Here is a 17,567-nt window from a genome sequence, read left to right as displayed (position 1 = left end):
ATGTATTGGTTGTTAATAAAATGATTACTCATATATAGATTTTTCATGCAGATATCATATTACTCTGATGTTCTTAGTTTTGTGGTATGTTCAGTTGTCTAAGAGCATTGTTGACCTGCACACAGATTTTGTTTGGTCTATACAATGTTTCTGAAAACTTTAATTAGTTACCATTAATAAAAAATTGAGATACTGCACATGAAATCTGAATTTATAGTTTTTTCTAAAAAAATTGGAAGATCAGGCTGTGTGCGGTGACTCATGCCTGTAATCCCAGCACTTTGGGAGGCCGAGGGGGGCGGATCGCCTTAGGTAGGGAGTTTAAGACCAGCCTGACCAACATGGAGAAACCCCGTCTCTACTAAAAATACAAAAATTACCCGGGCATGGTGGCACATGCCTGTAATCCCAGCTACTAGGGAGGCTGAGGCAGGAGAATCGCTTGAACCTGGGAGGCAGAGGTTGCGGTGAGCCGAGATCGCGCCACTGCACTCCAGCCTGGGCAACAAGAGCGAAACTCCGTCGCAAAAACAAAAAAAAATTGGAAGATCTGTCAGCACTAAATCTGCCAGTCACCATAGCAATAATTCATTGGCTGCAATAAATGGCTACCATCTCCTCCTTTTAAGGGGTTGTGCACAGCTTCCACATGGCTTGCTGTACTTACCTGCTTCTGGAGGCATTTCTTTGTGATTTAGGGCATCTGTGTTTTTGTTATTTTAGATTTAGAACATTCAGATGTCTGGAAATGAATTTGAAGTTGTGTTTAAAACAGCAAAATAAATGCATATAGGCAAGGTTATGACTAAATTGAAAAATGCACAAGCGGCCAGGCGCGGTGGCTCACGCCTGTAATCTTAGCACTTTGGGAGGCTGAGGTAGGTGGATCACGAGGTCAGGAGTTCGAGACCAGCCTGACCAACATGGTGAAACCCTATCTCTACTAAAAATACAAAAATTAGATGGGCATGGTGGCATACACCTGTAATCCCAGCTACTCAGGAGGCTGAGGCAGGAGAATCGCTTGAACCCAGGAGGCGGAGGTTGCAGTGAGCCAAGATAGCATCATTGCACTCCAGCCTGAGTGAGAGAGCGAGACTCCATCTCAAAAACAACAACAACAACAACAACAAAAAATGCACAAGAGTTTTAAACAAGCAATTCACAGTGGAAAAACTTAATGAAACACACGCACACACATATGTATATGAGAAAAGATGCATAGTAACCAATGTTATTAGTAATCAGGGAAATTCTGATTAAACCAATGGGCTGTCATTAAAAATTTTTTTATTTTTTTATTTTTGAGACAGAGTTGTGCTCTTGTTTCCCAGGCTGGAGTGCAATGGCTCAATCTCAGCTGAGTGCAACCTCCACTGCCCGGGTTCAAGTGATTCTCCTGCTTCAGGCTTCCAAGTAGCTGGGATTACAGGCATGCACCACATGCCTGGCTAATTTTGTATTTCTTTTTTTTTTTTTTTTTCCGAGACGGAGTCTTGCTCTGTCACCCAGGCTGGAGTACAGTGGCACGACCTCGGCTCACTGCGAGCTCCGCTTCACAGGTTCACGCCATTCTCCTACCTTAGCCTCCTGAGTAGCTGGGACTACAGGCGCCCACCACCACACCCGGCTGATTTTTTGTATTTTTAGTAGAGACAGGGTTTCACCATGTTAGCCAAGATGGTCTCAATCTCCTGACCTCGTGATCCGCCAACCTCGGCCTCCCAAAGTGCTGGGAATACAGGCGTGAGCCACCGTGCCCGGCCTTTTTTTTTTTTTTTTTTTAGTAGAGACGGGGTTTCACCATGTTGGTCAGGGTGGTGCTGAATTCCTGACCTGAAGTAATATACCTGCCTTAGCCTCCCAAAGTGCTTCGATTACAGGCGTGAGCCACTGTGCCTGGCCAGGACTATCATTTAATACCCATTAGATTGTCAAAAATATTAAAGTTTTTCAGAACATGCTGAAAGTGGGATTTCTTTATTCTTTGCTCATGCGAATGTTAACTGACACCAGTCTAGAGGATAGTTTGGCAGTTTTTGGTAAAGTTGAAGATTTATGTGCAACAATCCAGAAAGTCCACTATTTGGTTTCTTTCCCTGGAAAAATTCTCTCACGTGTGCACAGGAAAACATGGACCAAGATGCTCGTTTGTTTGTTTGTTTATTTATTTTTGAGACAGAGTCTCGCTGTGTTGCCCAGGCTGGAGTGCAGTGGCACGATCTCCGCTCACTGCAAGCTCCACCTCCCAGGTTCACGCCATTCTCCTGCCTCAGCCTCCTGAGTAGCTGGGACTACAGGCGCCTGCCACCATGCCCTGCTAAATTTTTGTATTTTTAGTAGAGACGGGGTTTCACCGTGTTAGCCAGGATGGTCTCGATCTCCTGACCTTGTGATCCACCTGCCTCGGCCTCCCAAAGTGCAGGGATTACAGGCATGAGCCACCATGCCCAGTGACAAAATCTTAAAAGTTGATTTAATTTGGGTGGTGGGTCATTAGTATGTATTACGTCTGAAATGTCTCTTTGGGAAAATAAAATTAAAAGATTTTTAAATTTAAAAAATTTCAATTCAATTTTAGATTTACATTTAAATCTAAATAAAAAAATTAAAGAGTATTTTATGAAGTTTTGTTTTGTTTCGTTTTTGAGACAAAGTCATGCTCTGTTGCCCAGGCTGGAGTGCAGCGGCATGATCTCGACTCACTGCAACTTCTGCCTCCTGGATTCAAGTGATTCTCGTGTGTTAACCTCCCAAGTAGCTGGGAGTACAAGCATGTGCCACCATGCTCGGCTAAGTTTTTTTTTTTTTTTTTTTTTTTTTTGAGACTGAGTCTCGCTCTGTTGCCCAGGCTGGAGTGCAGTGGCGCTATCTCGGCTCAGTGCAGGCTCCACCTCCCGGGTTCACGCCATTCTCCTGCCTCAGTCTCCCGAGTAACTGGTACTACAGGGGCCCGCCACCATGCCCAGCTAATTTTTTGTATTTTTACTAGAGACGGGGTTTCACCATTTTAGCCAGGATGGTCTCGATCTCCTGATCTCATGATCCGCCCGCCTCGGCCTCCCAAAGTGCTGGGATTACAGGTGTGAGCCACCACGCCCGGCCTTAATTTTTGTATTTTTAGTAGAGATGGGGTCTTAACTATGTCAGCCAGGCTGGGCTTGAACTCCTGGCCTCAAGTGATCTGCCCACCTGACCCTCTAAAAGTGCTAGGATTACAGGTGTGAGGCACCGCACTCGGCGGTAAGGGTTATCGTATAAAGTTTTAACATAAAGTTATGGTCTCAGCCTTCTTCCTCTATCCTCACAGAGGGCCTCATGGTGAGTTTGATATGCAGATTAAAATATATAATTATTGCAATATGTTTTTTTTTTTTTTTTTTTTTTTGAGACGGAGTCTCGCACTGTGTCACCCAGGCTGGAGTGCAGTGGCGCGATCTCGGCTCACTGCAAGCTCCGCCTCCCAGGTTCACGCCATTCTCCTGCCTCAGCCTCCGAGTAGCTGGGACTACAGGCGCCCGCCACCACGCCCGGCTAGTTTTTTGTATTTTTAGTAGAGACGGGGTTTCACCATATTAACCAGGATGGTCTCGATCTCCTGACCTCATGATCCACCCGCCTCGGCCACCCAAAGTGCTGGGATTACAGGCTTGAGCCACTGCGCCCGGCCGCAATATGTTTTAAGAAATGTTTCCTAATTAAGATTTTTATGAAATTGAAAGTGTGTATTTATTTATTTATTTATTTATTTATTTATTTTTGAGATAGAGTCTCACTCTGTAATCCAGGCTGGAGTGCAGTGGTACGATTTCAGCCCACTGCAATCTCCGCCTCCTGGGTTTAAGCAATTGTCGTGCCTCAGTTCCCTGAGTAGCTGGAATTACAGGCCTATGCCACCTTGCCTGGCTAATTTTTGTATTTTTTTTTTTTTTTTGAGACGTAGCCTCACTCTGTTGCCCAGTCTGCAGTGCAATGGTGCGATCTCGGTCCATTGCAACCTCAACTCCTGGGTTCAAGTGATTCTCCTGCCTCTGCATCCTGAGTAGCTGGGATTACAGTTGTGTGCCACCAGGCCCGGATAATTTTTTTTTTTTTTTAGACGGAGTGTTTCTCTGTCACTCAGGTGGGAGTGCAATGGCACGATCTCGACTCACTGCAACCTCTGCCTCCTGGGTTCAAGCAGTTCTCCTGCCTCAGCCTCCCGAGTAGCTGGGGCTACAGGCACCCGCCATGACGCATGGCAAATTTTTTGTATTTTTAGTAGAGACGGGGTTTCACCATGTTAGCCAGGATGGTCTCGATCTCCTGACCTCACGATCCGCCTGCCTCGGCCTTCCGAAGTGCTGGGATTACAGGCGTGAGCCACTGTGCCCAGCCAACCCGGATAATTTTTATTAGAGATGGGGTTTCACCATATTGGCCAGGCTGATCTCAAACTCCTGACTTCAAGTGGTCCGCCTGCTTCAGCCTCCCAAGGTGCCAAGATTACAGGTGTGAGCCCCCAACCTACTTTTATTTTTTGAGACAGAGTCTCTGTTGTTCAGGCTGGAGGTCAGTGGTGTAATCATAGCTCACTGCAGCCTCGCTTGACCTCCTGGGCTTAAGGGATCCTCCTCCCTCAGCCTCTCCAGTAGTTAGGACTATAGGTGTGTACCATCAGAGCCACCTAATTAAAAAAATTTTTTTTTGTCTCTATTTTGCCCAAGCTGGTCTTGAATTTTTGACCTCAAGCAATACTCCTGCCTCAGCCTCTCAAAGTGTTGGGATTACAGGCATGAGCCACTGTGCCCAGCCCTTCAATAGTTTAAAATCAAGGTTTAAATAGAAAACATTGTTTTATTTGGCTCATTGGTTAGATGTAAGTGATGTGAAATACTTAAACATTCATTATTTAATATAATTTGGAAAATATGAGTTGTTTTGGATTATTAAAACTTCATTTATTTATACCATTGATGCATAAATTCTCAGTCTAGGTTTTAGCAAAGTCTGGATTTTAAAAAATTGACTCTGATATTAGTCCAAGTCTGTTACTATTATCATTATTATTATTGTTTGAGACACACAGAGTCTTGCTCAGTTGCCCAGGATGGAGTGCAGCTGCACGATCACAGCTTATTGCAGCCTCAACCTCCTGGGCTCAAGCAGTCCTCCCACTTCAACTTCCCGAGTAGCTGGGACTATAGGCACACATGACAACACCTGGCCAATTTTTGTATTTTTTGTAGAGACAGGGTTTCGCCATGTTGTCCAGGCTGGTCTCAAACTCCTGGGCTCACGCGATCCTCTTTGCTTGGCCTCCCAAAGTGCTGGGATTACAGGTGTGCGCCAACACACCTGGTCAAGTTGTATATACTGTTAATGTAGGCTGTTTCTGACACTGTTGGTTTTTCTTTTCCCCTTAGGTGAGGCAGGCAACTAATCAGATTGTGATGAATTGTGCTGATATTGATATTATTACAGCTTCATATGCACCAGAAGGAGATGAAGGTAAGAGCTGTTTTCCATTTTAATTTGCTGTCTGCATGTGCATATGTGGGGGGTGGGTGTGTGTGTGTAAGTGAGAGAGAGAGACATTTTCAGGTTAAGATTTCAATGTTTGTTACTTTAGAAATGGGTAAATTCAGCTGGGTGAAGTGGTTCACGCCTGTAATCCCAGCAATTTGGGAGGCCGAGGCGAGCAAATCCTTGAGCCCATGAGTTTGAGACCAGCCTGGGCCACATGACGAAACAAAAACAAACAGACAAACAAACAGAAATATTAGCTAGGCATAGTGGGGTGTGCCTGTAGTCCCAGCTACTTGGGAGGCTGAGGTGGGAGGATCTATTGAGCCCCGGTGGCCGAGGCTGCAGGGAGCCATGATTGTACTACTGCACTCCAGCCTGTGCAACAGAGTGAGACCCTGACTCAAAAAAAAGAAAAAGAAAAAAAAGAGGGGTAAATGTTTATGGGAAATATTGAATAGTATAACCTAACAGGATTGTGAAATAAAGTAAATGTCACAATTTATTTTATTTTTAAATTTATTTTTATTTTTATTTTTTTCGAGACAGAGTCTTGCTCTGTCACCCATGCTAGAATGCAGTGGCGTGATCTCAGATCACTGCTATCTCCGCCTCCTGGGTTCAAGCAGTTCTCCCTGCCTCAGCCTCCTGAGTAGCTGGGATTACAGGTGCCTGCCACCATACCCAGCTAATTTTTGTATATTTAGTAGAGACAGAGTTTTGTCATGTTGGCCAGGCTGGTCTTGAACTCCTGACCTCAGGTGATCTGCCTGCCTCCCAAAGTGCTGGGATTACAGACGTGAGCCACCACACCCGGCCAAATGTCACAATTTAAATTCTATTTCCAAAATTAACTTATTTTGTGATATTAGGGAAATCACATTTTCATACATATAAAATGGATATAATATGCATAATAAAGCTGATGAGTTATTCGAAAAATTAAGTACTTTGAACATGAAAGTCTCCTTAAAGAGACTTCGTTTTTATGTTTTTCTTGAAGTTTTTTTTTTTCCTTTTTGTACTATAGTTTAAAATTGAGATAAGTCATACTCATAATTGGGAGAAAAACATTTGCTTTATGAGACAATATGAAGATTAGACGCTAGATAATGGAGTTAGTTATAGGGGAAGAACATGTTAAAAAGAAACATGGTATAGAATGTGGAACTCCGTTAGTGTCTATAAAATGAGAACTATTTTAGACCTTATAATTTTAGTATGAAAGCAGTCCATTTTGACTGGAAATCTTATTCCCGTATAAGCTGCTTTTTAAATAGATACCAAGTTTGGCATAAACTCTTACAAGTACATCAGTATTGAAGCTGAATTGCTTTTTACTTTTTTTTTTTTTTTTTTTTTTTTTTGAGACAGTCTCGCTCTGTCACCCAGGCTGGGGCACAGTGGCATGATCTCAACTACCACAACCTCTGTCTCCTGGTCTCAAGCCATCCTCCCACCTCACCTTCCCAAGCAGCTGATACTACAGGCGTGTACCACCGTGCCTGGCTAATATTCATATTTGTATTTTTTTGTAGATATGGGGTCTCACTATATTGCCCAGGCTGGTCTTGAACCCCTGGGCTCAAGGCATCTGACCTCTTCAGCCTCCCAGGTTGCTGGGATTACAGGCAAGAGCCACCACACCTGGTCGCCTTTTTAGTTTTGATTTCACCTAGACATTCCTTGTCAAAATGGTTTATTGGTTACTCTGAGACTTCTTTGATATAAAATAATTTACAGATTTGATCTTTTAACTTACATTTTATATTTTGATTTTCTCTCCTTTACATTATACTGAAAAGAAGTTTCATTTTAAGGCCTCATAACATTTATGATTTTTTCTTAAACTGTTTTGTCTATAGAAAGTCAAAGTAGTAGCAGTTGAACATACTATTCCCAAGAAGTACTTAAGTTCAATTGGTTGTAAATTAGATCAAACTGCTGGGAAAACATTCTTCAAATGGACTTGAGTGAGTGCCAGCTTTTAAAAAAATTGTCTGGTAAATGAAAGAGTGATGAATTAATTTCTTTAACTGTGGAGAAAAATAGAAGTACTCTAGCCAGGTATATCAAATCAACAAGGCTTTCTTTGTTGCGGGTAGAGAATGTTTAAATTCGATGTATGTTTTTTTTTTTTTTTTTTTTTTTTTTTGAGACGGAGTCTCGCTCTGTCGCCCAGGCTGGAGTGCAGTGGCCGGATCTCAGCTCACTGCAAGCTCCACCTCCCGGGTTTACGCCATTCTCCTGCCTCAGCCTCCTGAGTAGCTGGGACTACAGGCGCCCACCACCTCGCCCAGCTAAGTTTTCGTATTTTTTAGTAGAGACGGGGTTTCACCGTGTCAGCCAGGATGGTCTCGATCTCCTGACCTCGTGATCCGCCCGTCTTGGCCTCCCAAAGTGCTGGGATTACAGGCTTGAGCCACCGCGCCCGGCCTCGATGTATGGTTTTAAAGTGGTATGTAGATCGGTAGATCTAGTAATATAAATGTGCACCTTCCAGCTGGCATGGTTTCAGCTCAAGTTTGTTTTTTGTCTTCCTGTACTAAAAATGTTGATAGAATTCAGGTGACTGAAAAGTTTTTTTTTTTTTTTTTTGAGATGGAGTCTTGCTTTGTCACCCAACAATCTTGGCTTGCTGCAACTTTCACCTCCTGAGTTTGAGCAATTCTCCTGCCTCATCCTCCTGATTAGCTGGGATTACAGGCATGTGCCACCACGCCCGGCTAATTTTTGTGTTTTTAGTAGAGATGGAGTTTCACCGTGTTGGTCAGGCTGGTCTTGAGCTCCTGGCCTTGTGATCCACCTGCCTCAGCCTCCCAAAGTGTTGGGATTACAGGTGTGAGCCTCTGTGCCCGACCTGACTGAAAAGTTTTGAATATGCATAACTGAATGGTGCTAAGCTCAATGATTTGTATATCACGGAAGCCCAGTTAGTGTTCTTACTAAGAGAGTCAAGAGAGTGATGAAAACTTAATGGAAAAGAAGATTTGGAGATTCTGATAAAACATTAAATTATTTTAGATACGTAATATGTATTCAATGCTGGGGCGGTGGCTCACACCTGTAATCCCAGCACTTTGGGAGGCTGTGGCAGGTGGATCATGAGGTCAGGAGTTCAAGACCAGCCTGGCCAAGATGGTGAAACTCCATCTCTGCTAAAAATACAAAAATTAGCTGGGTGTGGCGGCGGGTGCCTGTAATCCCAGCTACTCAGGTATCGGGTGAAACCCCACCCCCGATATTTAACGTGGGTTCTTTTTTTTTTTTTTTTTTTGAGACGGAGTCTCGCTGTGCTGCCAGGCTGGAGTGCAGTGGCGTGATCTTGGCTCACTGCAAGCTCCGCCTCCCGGGTTCACGCCATTCTCCCGCCTCAGCCTCCCAAGTAGCTGAGACTACAGGCGCCTGCCACCACGCCTGGCTAGTTTTTTGTATTTTTAGTAGAGACGGGGTTTCACCATGTTAGCCAGGATAGTCTCGATCTCCTGACCTCGTGATCCACCCGCCTCGGCCTCCCAAAGTGCTGGGATTGCAGGCTTGAGCCATCGCGCCCGGCCTAACGTGGGTTCTTTTCTCTTTCCCTAAGTGTCTTGGCTGGGTTGAAAAATAAAGGGAAAGAGCACAAGAGAGAGAAATTTAAAGCTGGATGTCTGGGGGAGACATCACATGTCGGCAGGTTCCGTGATGCTCCCCGGGCCGTAAAACCAGCAAGTTTTAAACACACATGGTCTACAAACAATTTGTACAGTTAACGCAATCATTACAGGGTCCTGAGGTGACATATATCCTCCTCAGTTTACAAAGAAGATGATGGGATTAAGAGATTAAAGTAAAGACAGGCATAGGAAATCACAAGGGTATTGATTGGGAAAGTTATAAGTGTCCATGAAATCTTCACAATTTATGTTCCGAGATTGCAGTAAAGACAGGCATAAGAAATTATAAAAGTATTAATTTTGGGGAATTAATAAATGCCCATGAAATCTTCACAATTTATGTTTTTCTGCCGCGGCTTCAACTGGTCCCTCTGTTCGGGGTCCCTGACTTCCCGAAACACTCGGGAGGCTGAGGCAGAGAATTGCTTGAACCGGGAGATGGAGGTTGCAGTGAGCTGGGATCGCGCCACTGCACTCCAGCCTGGGTGACAGAGAGAGACTCTGTCTCAAAAAAAAATATTTTCCTTCAGAACTAGCTAAGGTACATTTCTCAACACTTTTCTACCACAGCAGCAGGAAAAACCTGGAGTCGTGTAAGCCCATGTAATTTTACAGTTTAAGAGAATGGGAAGTTGTATGAGTTGTTAAAGTTTGAATTGGGGGCGGCCGGGTGCGGTGGCTTATGCCTGTAATCCCAGCACTTTGGGAGGCCGAGGCGGGCGGATCACGAGGTCAGGAGATCGAGACCATCCTGGCTAACACAGTGAAACCCTGTCTCTACTAAAAATACAAAAAAATTAGTCAGGCGTAGTGGTGGGCCCCTGTAGTACCAGCTACTTGGGAGGCTGAGGCAGGAGAATGGCGTGAACCCAGGAGGCAGAGCTTGCAGTGAGCCGAGATCGTGCCACTGTACTCTACCCTGGGCGGCACAGCAAGACTCCGTCTCAAAAAAAAAAAAAAAAAAAAAAAATTAGCTGGGCGTGGTGGCGGGCGCCTGTAATTCCAGCTACTTGGGAGCCTGAAGGCAGGAGAATCGCCTGACCCCGGGAGGCGGAAGTTGCAGTGAGCCAAGATTGTGCCACTGCACTCCAGCCTGGGTGACAGAGCAAGACTCTCAAAAACAAAAAAAAAGTTTGGATCGGGAACAGGGATAGATTTGGCCTTCCACATACACACACACACACACACACACACATATATATACACAAACACATATATATACACACATATATATGCACACACATACACACACACACAGAGCTTACTTTTGCCTTTGGACATGGTAGCATTTCATTATTTTTACCTTATGTGAGGTTATAACATGTTTCTTCAGAAACTGGGAGTTACGAATTTGTTAGTTCTTTCCAGGATTGTATGCTGGTGATGGGAATAAATGAGTCAATAGGAGAAGTCATTTTTAAACCCAACTAATCTCTTTTTTTTTTTTTCTTTTTTTTTTTTTGAGACGGAGTCTCGCTGTGTCTCCCAGGCTGGAGTGCAGTGGCGTGATCTCAGCGGCTCACTGCAAGCTCCGCCTCCCGGGTTCACGCCATTCTCCCGCCTCAGCCTCCCAAGTAGCTGGGACTACAGGCGCCTGCCACCACGCCCGGCTAGTTTTTTGTATTTTTAGTAGAGACGGGGTTTCACCATGTTAGCCAGGATGGTCTCGATCTCCTGACCTCGTGATCCACCCGCCTTGGCCTCCCAAAGTGCTGGGATTACAGGCTTGAGCCACCGCGCCCGGCCGACCCGGCTAATCTCATCTAGTGCCTGTTGATACTTATGATTGCCTTCTGCAAGAGTGATTTAGGTATCTGCAGCCACTAAATCTTGGCACTTTAAAAGTAAAATCAGAAAATTACTTTTAAGGCATGAAATTGTTGCTTCTTCGTGTAAGTTTTTATTTGAAGAAAAAGGCCATTTTTTTGTGATATGTGCAGTCATCCTGAAAGACCTATGGGCATATGTCTCTGTTTTGTTTTTTTTTATTTGAGACAGAGTCTTGCTGTATTGCCCAGGCTAGACTACAGTGGCACAATTTCGGCTCACTGCAACCTCCGCCTCCCAGGTTCAAGCGATTCTCCTGCCTCTGGAGTAGCTGGGATTACAGGCATGCACCACCACGCTGGGCTAATTTTTGTATTTTTAGTAGAGACAGGGTTTCACCATGTTAGGCTGGTCTCAAACTCCTGACCTCAGGTGATCCACCTGCCTTGGCCTTCCAAAGTGCTGAGATTACAGACGTGAGCCATCACGCCTGGCTGAGTGAATTTTAAATTAGGTTTCTACTTTCATGGTTAGTCTTTGACTTACTAAAAGGATATTTTGCATCTTCAGCTTGAGTTCTCTTTTGTGCTATCTTGTTAGATTTTTATACTCTTTAAAGTTTCTAAACTTGATTTAATATGTGGTATTATAAGTCTACAAATTAGAACTCCTAATTAACATTTTGTGACCATCTAGTCACTGAATAATCTTGAGACTTATTCTAGAACTAGTAGAACTTTCTTTTCTGTTTTTTTGTAAAGAACTTGTTTTAAAATAATCCTTAATAGGCCTTTTGTTAACTCTGTTTGGATATTAGTTGTGTACCCTTTTCTCTTTGCAAAAATAAAAGAGATCATTTCAAGTAGAGATTAAAGGTTTGTTTCTCATCCCTTTCTTTAGATATAGTAACAGTTATACCAGATGTAAGCAAATTTGCTAGCAGTTTAGATTTCTGGAATTGTGCCAACTACACATCAAGAGACTATTTAGCTATATTACAGAAGTCAGCATCAGTTTCTTGTATAAGACAAGACCGGTTTTTACAGACTTTTCTATTTCTCAGTGGAACTTTACTCTGAATATACACTCTTCCATTTAAATACTGGTTCCCAAACCTACATTATATGGTGGCTGCTTAATACACATTTAACATTTTGGTTAATTTAAATCTTGTTGATGTGTATGCATGAATAATTGGGCTAGAAGCAGATACCTTTGATTATTGTGAAACTTCAAGTAAATACTGTGTGAAAAGGACCCCTTCTATTTCACAAATTCTGGCCCCTCAGCTCACTGTCTGAACAGTGATTCTCTTGCATATAGTAAATTCCCTTGGCTTATGTATAATAATAAATGAAATTTAGTGTTTATTTGAACTTTTTACCCCTGTAAATATCAAGGTTCTTTTTGCTTAAGTAGTAATTTGTGTCATTCAAGGAGTTTTTATTAAATATTATTATCATTATTATTTGAGACAGAGTCTCACTCATCGCCCAGGCTGGAGTGCAGTGGTGCGATCTCGGCTCACTGCAGCCTCTGTCTCCTGGGTTGAAGCGATTCTCGTGCCTCAGCCTCCCAAGTAGCTGGGATTACAGATGTGTGCCACCAAACATGTCTAATTTTAGTATTTTTAGTAGAGATGGGGTTTCCCCATTTTGGCCAGGCTGGTCTCAAACTCTAGACCTCAGGTGATCTGCCCACCTTGGCCTCCCAAAGTGCTGGTATTACAGACATGAGCCACTGCACCAGACCTTAAATACTCCTGTTTAAGTGATAGTTTAATGTGTGAACGCAAGTCTGAAATAGGTTTCTTTGCTTGCCAGAAGCTATAACTAATTGCCAAGACAATAGTGACAAACAGAAGGCATATTTTTCAAAGAGGAATGGTTTATATAGTGTTAACATTAAGACAGGAATCTTAAGTTTCTAATTTCTGATCTTGTTTGTTGGAATTTCTTTCTTTTCTTTTTTTTTTTTTTTTGAGACGGGCCTTTCTCTGTCATCCAGACTAAAATGCAGTGGTACAGTCATGGCTTACTGCAGCCTCCTGGGCTCAAGTTACTGTCCCACCACAGCCTCCTGAAGAGCTGGGATGGCACGCATGTGCCACCACACCTGGCTAATTTTTTAATTTTTGTGGAGATGGTTTTTCACAATGTTCCCCAGGCTGGTCTCAAACTCCAAGACTCAAGCAGTCCTCCTACCTCAGCTTCCCAAAGTGCTGGGATTACAGAAGTGAGCCACTGTACCTGGCCCTTGTTTGGATTTCTACACTTATCTGTGAAATATATTCTGTTTTCTATGCAGGATGGTCCATTCTCAAATAAACAACGCTTAAGTATCATTAGTTCAAACTGGAGTCAAATAAAGAAATATCAGCGTTAGAAGGAGCAAGTGATAGTTAGCCAGCCCCTTTATTCCTTTTTAGTGCAAATCAGAGATAAAGAACATGAAGTTTACAGTGTATTTGCATTCTTTCACTCTTACATTTGTTGGTTTTGAATAATATTCAGGGGCTGTCTGATAAAGAACCTGTGTAGGTTTCCATATGGCTATATACAAAGTATATGAGTGTAGAATAGTTTTAAATTTTGTCTTGGTTATATTTGGTAAGTTTTAAAACATTATTTAAATAGCCTTAAGGTGATATGGATTGCTTTAGTGACTGCTGTTTTAGGAATTTAGTTGGCTTATTACTGATTATAGAGGGAATGTTTTATGTTACTGATTATAGAGGGAACCAGTTCAGGTTAGGTGCCTAACCAAGTGAAACGTTTTTAATAATATAAGGTTTAATAGTGATAATTATAAAAATAATGATGAGTTCAGTGTTTACTCTATACCAGGCACGAAGTACATTACATGTTCATATAGAGAACAACCCTAGGCACAGAGAGGTTATCTAATTTACTTTGGGTAATAAAGCTGATAAATGTTAGAGCCAGGATTCAAACCCAGGCGGTTTGGATCTAGTGTCCATGTACTTGCCACTGTATTGCCTGTCATTAATGTAACCATACCATATTGCAATTATTTGTTTGTGTCATGTCTGTACTACTCTTCTTGTTTTTTTTTTTTGAGACGGAGTCTCGCTCTGTCGCCCAGGCTCGAGTGCAGTGGCACGATCTTGGCTCACTGCAAGCTCCGCCTCCCAGGTTCACGCCATTCTCCTGCCTCAGCCTCCTGAGTAGCTGGGACTACAGGCGCCCACCACCAAGCCCGGCTAATTTTTTGTAGTTTTAGTAGAGACGGGGTTTCACTGTGTTAGCCAGGATAGTCTCAATCTCCTGATCTCGTGATCTGCCCGCCTCGGCCTCCCAAAGTGCTGGGATTACAGGCGTGAGCCACTGTGCCCGGCCGTGTACTGCTTTTCAATGGAATCTTAAGATCCTTGAGGGGTCAGGCATGGTAGCTCATGGCTGTAATCCCAGCACTTTGGGAGGCTGAGGCAGGCGACTCACCTGAGGTCAGGAGTTCGAGACCAGCCTGGCCAACGTGGTGAAACCCCATCTCTACTAAAAAAAAAAATACAAAAATTAGCCAGGCGTGGTCATAGGCTCCTGTAATCCCAGCTACTTGGGAGGCTGAGGCAGGAGAATCACTTGAACCCGGGAGGCAGAGGTTGCAGTGAGCCAAGATCGCGCCATTGCACTCCAGCCTGGGGGACAAGAGCGAGACTTTGTCTCAAAAAAAAAAAAAAAAAAAAAATCCTTGAGGACCAGTAATCGTGATTCATTCTTTTTTCATTTGTGGTTTTCCCTGGTATCTGACATATAGTAGGGATTTAATAAATATACATTGAATGAAATGAAGAAAATTTAGATAAATGGAGTAAGTCTGTCATACAGTAGTTCCCCCTTATCTATGGCGGTTGTATTCTAAGACCCCCAATGGTATGCCTGAAACCACAGATAGTACCAAAACTTATATACACTATGTTTTTCCTTATACATATGTACTATGATAAAGTTTAATTTTTACATTAGAAATAGAAATTAACATTAATAAAAAATAGAACCATTGTAACAATATACTGTAATAAAAGTTACGTGAATGTTGTGTGTGTGTGTGTCTCTCTCTTTTTTTTTTTTGAGACATTGCTCTGTTGCCCAGGCTGGAGTGCAATGGTGTGATCTCAGCTGACTGCAACCTCTGCCTCCGGGGTTCAAGCAGTTCTCCTGCCTCAGCCTCCTGAGTAGCTGGGATTACAGGCACGCATCACCATGCCTGGCTAATATTTTTGTATTTTTAGTAGAGATGGGGTTTCACCATGTTGGCCAGGTAACTCTTGACCTCAGGTAATCACCATGTTGGCCAGGCAACTCTTAACCTCAGGTAATCCGCCTGCCTCGGCCTCCCAATTAGAATATCTTTTTTTTTTTTTTTTTTTGAGATGGAGTCTTGCTCTGTCACCCAGGCTAGAGTGCAGTAGTGTGATCTCGGCTCACTGCAACCTCTGCCTCCCGGGTTCAAGTGATTTTCCTGTCTCAGCCTCCTGAGTAGCTGGGACTACAGTTGCATGCCACCACACCCAGCTAATTTTTTGTGTTTTTAGTAGAGATGGAGTTTTACCGTGTTAGCCAGGATGGTCTCCGTCTTCTGACCTCGTGATCCGCCTGTCTTGGCCTCCCAAAGTGCTGGGATTACAGGTGTGAGCCACTGCGCCCAGCCACAGTATCTTTTTTTTTTTTTTTTTTTGAGATGGAGTTTCACTCTTGTTGCCCAGGCTGGAGTGCGATGGTCTGATCTCAGCTCACTGCAACCTCTGCCTCCCGGGTTCAAGCAATTCTCCTGCCTCAGCCTCCTGAGTAGCTGGGATTACAGACATGCGCCACCACGCCTGGCTAATTTTGTATATTTAGTAGAGACAGGGTTTCTCCATGTTGGTCAGGCTCGTCGCAGACTCCTGACCTCAGGTGATCCTCCCTGCTCGGCCTCCTAAAGTGTTGGGATTACAGACGTGAGCCACTGTGCCCAGCCAGTATCTTCTTTTTAAAAAAATTTATTTCATTTATTTATTTTTAGAGGCAGAGTCTCACTCTGTTTTCTAGGTTGGAGTGCAGTGGTGCCATCATATCTCACTGCAGCCTCATACTGCTGGGCTCAAGTGATCCTCCTGCTTCAGCCTCCCAGTTAGCTAGGACTATAGGTATGCACCAACACACCAAGCTAATTTTTAAAAATTTTTTGTGAGTCAGGTCTGGCTTTGTTGCTGAAGTTGGTCTTGAACTCCTGGCTTCAAGCGATCCTCCTACCTCAGCCTCCCAAAGTGCTAGGATTACAGGCATGAGCCACTGTGCCCAGCCTCTCTTATAGTATCTTATTGTATTGTACTCACCCTTCTTCTTTGACATTTCCAAACTGCGAGCATCACTACTCTTGTGCTTTGAGGCCATTGTTAAGTACAATAAAGGTTACTTGAACACAAGCCTTGTGATACATTGACAGTGAATCTGATAACTGAGATGGCTACGAGGTGACTAATGGGCTGGTAGCATATACAGCATGGATAGGTCGGAGAAAGCGATGATTCATGTTCTGGGCAGGATGGAATGGGAGGGCACAAGATTTCATCACACTGCTCAGAACAGTACAGTTTAAAACTTATGAATTGTTTGTTTCTGGAATTTTCCATTTAATATTTTTAGACTGTGGTTGACTCTAGGTATTGAAACTATGGAAAGTGAAACTGCGGATAAGGGGGGACTTGTCAGGTATGCATTTCTTCATGTGCTCTATTCTGTTAACTTTATGGGTAACAAAATTATTTTGTATTTGGGATTATTTTGTTACCAGCTTTAACTTGTATTTTACCTCCCTTTGAGGAATACCATCATGTTATTTACTAATTGTAAAGATTCTTTACAGTGTTTTAAATATTTAGAAAATGGAAAGCATAAAAAACTGCTGTAAATTATGTAGTTTTTGCATTAAATGGAGAGGAAACATTGAATCATATTAATAACATTGTAATGTATGCTGTTCTTTGTTTTTTTTTTTTTTTTTTTTTTTGAGATGGAGTTTCGCTCTTATTGCCCAGGCTGGAGTGCAATGGCATGATTTCGGCTCACCATAACCTCAGCCTCCTGGGTTCAAGGGATTCTCCTGCCTCCTGAGTAGCTGGAATTACAGGCATGCGCCACCATGCTTGGCTAATTTTGTATTTTTAGTAGAGATGGGGTTTCTCCATGTTGGTCAGGCTGGTCTCGAACCCCCGACCACAGGTGATCCTCCTGCCCTCAGCCTCCCGCAGTGCTGGGATTACAGGCGCAAGTCACCACGCCCAGCCACATATGCTGTTCTTTTTTTTTTTTTTTTTTTTTTTTTTTTTTTTTTTTGAGACGGAGTCTCGCTCTGTCGCCCGGGCTGGAGTGCAGTGGCCGGATCTCAGCTCACTGCAAGCTCCGCCTCCCAGGTTTACGCCATTCTCCTGCCTCAGCCTCCTGAGTAGCTGGGATTACAGGCTTGAGCCACCGCGCCCGGCCCACATATGCTGTTCTTAAGTGCGAAGCTGTAAGAGTTAATTGTTCTTCAAATCAATGCTTCCTTTTTTTTTTTCAAGGCATTGGTAGAAACTGATGTTTTCCTGGTACTTAAGGAAGAGGAGGCTCACAACTGGAGGGTATCAGAGATCTCTCA

At 43.3% G+C, this 17,567-nt stretch overlaps 1 protein-coding gene across 2 annotated transcripts in view; it reads left to right on the top strand.

Moving 5' to 3' along the window:
- The window catches only part of NPEPPS (aminopeptidase puromycin sensitive), a 104,440-nt gene that overhangs the window by 9,691 nt on the left and 77,182 nt on the right, over window positions 1-17,567 (top strand). For both annotated transcript variants that reach the window (XM_025360918.1, XM_025360917.1), the window contains exon 2: window positions 5,406-5,490. In XM_025360918.1, the coding sequence (XP_025216703.1) occupies window positions 5,406-5,490 (85 nt within the window). The remainder of the gene's footprint in view (window positions 1-5,405; window positions 5,491-17,567) is intronic.

This window comes from Theropithecus gelada, chromosome 16 (assembly GCF_003255815.1).
Source record: "Theropithecus gelada isolate Dixy chromosome 16, Tgel_1.0, whole genome shotgun sequence".
Lineage (NCBI taxonomy): Eukaryota > Metazoa > Chordata > Mammalia > Primates > Cercopithecidae > Theropithecus > Theropithecus gelada.
This window is presented reverse-complemented; position numbering and strand designations above follow the sequence as displayed.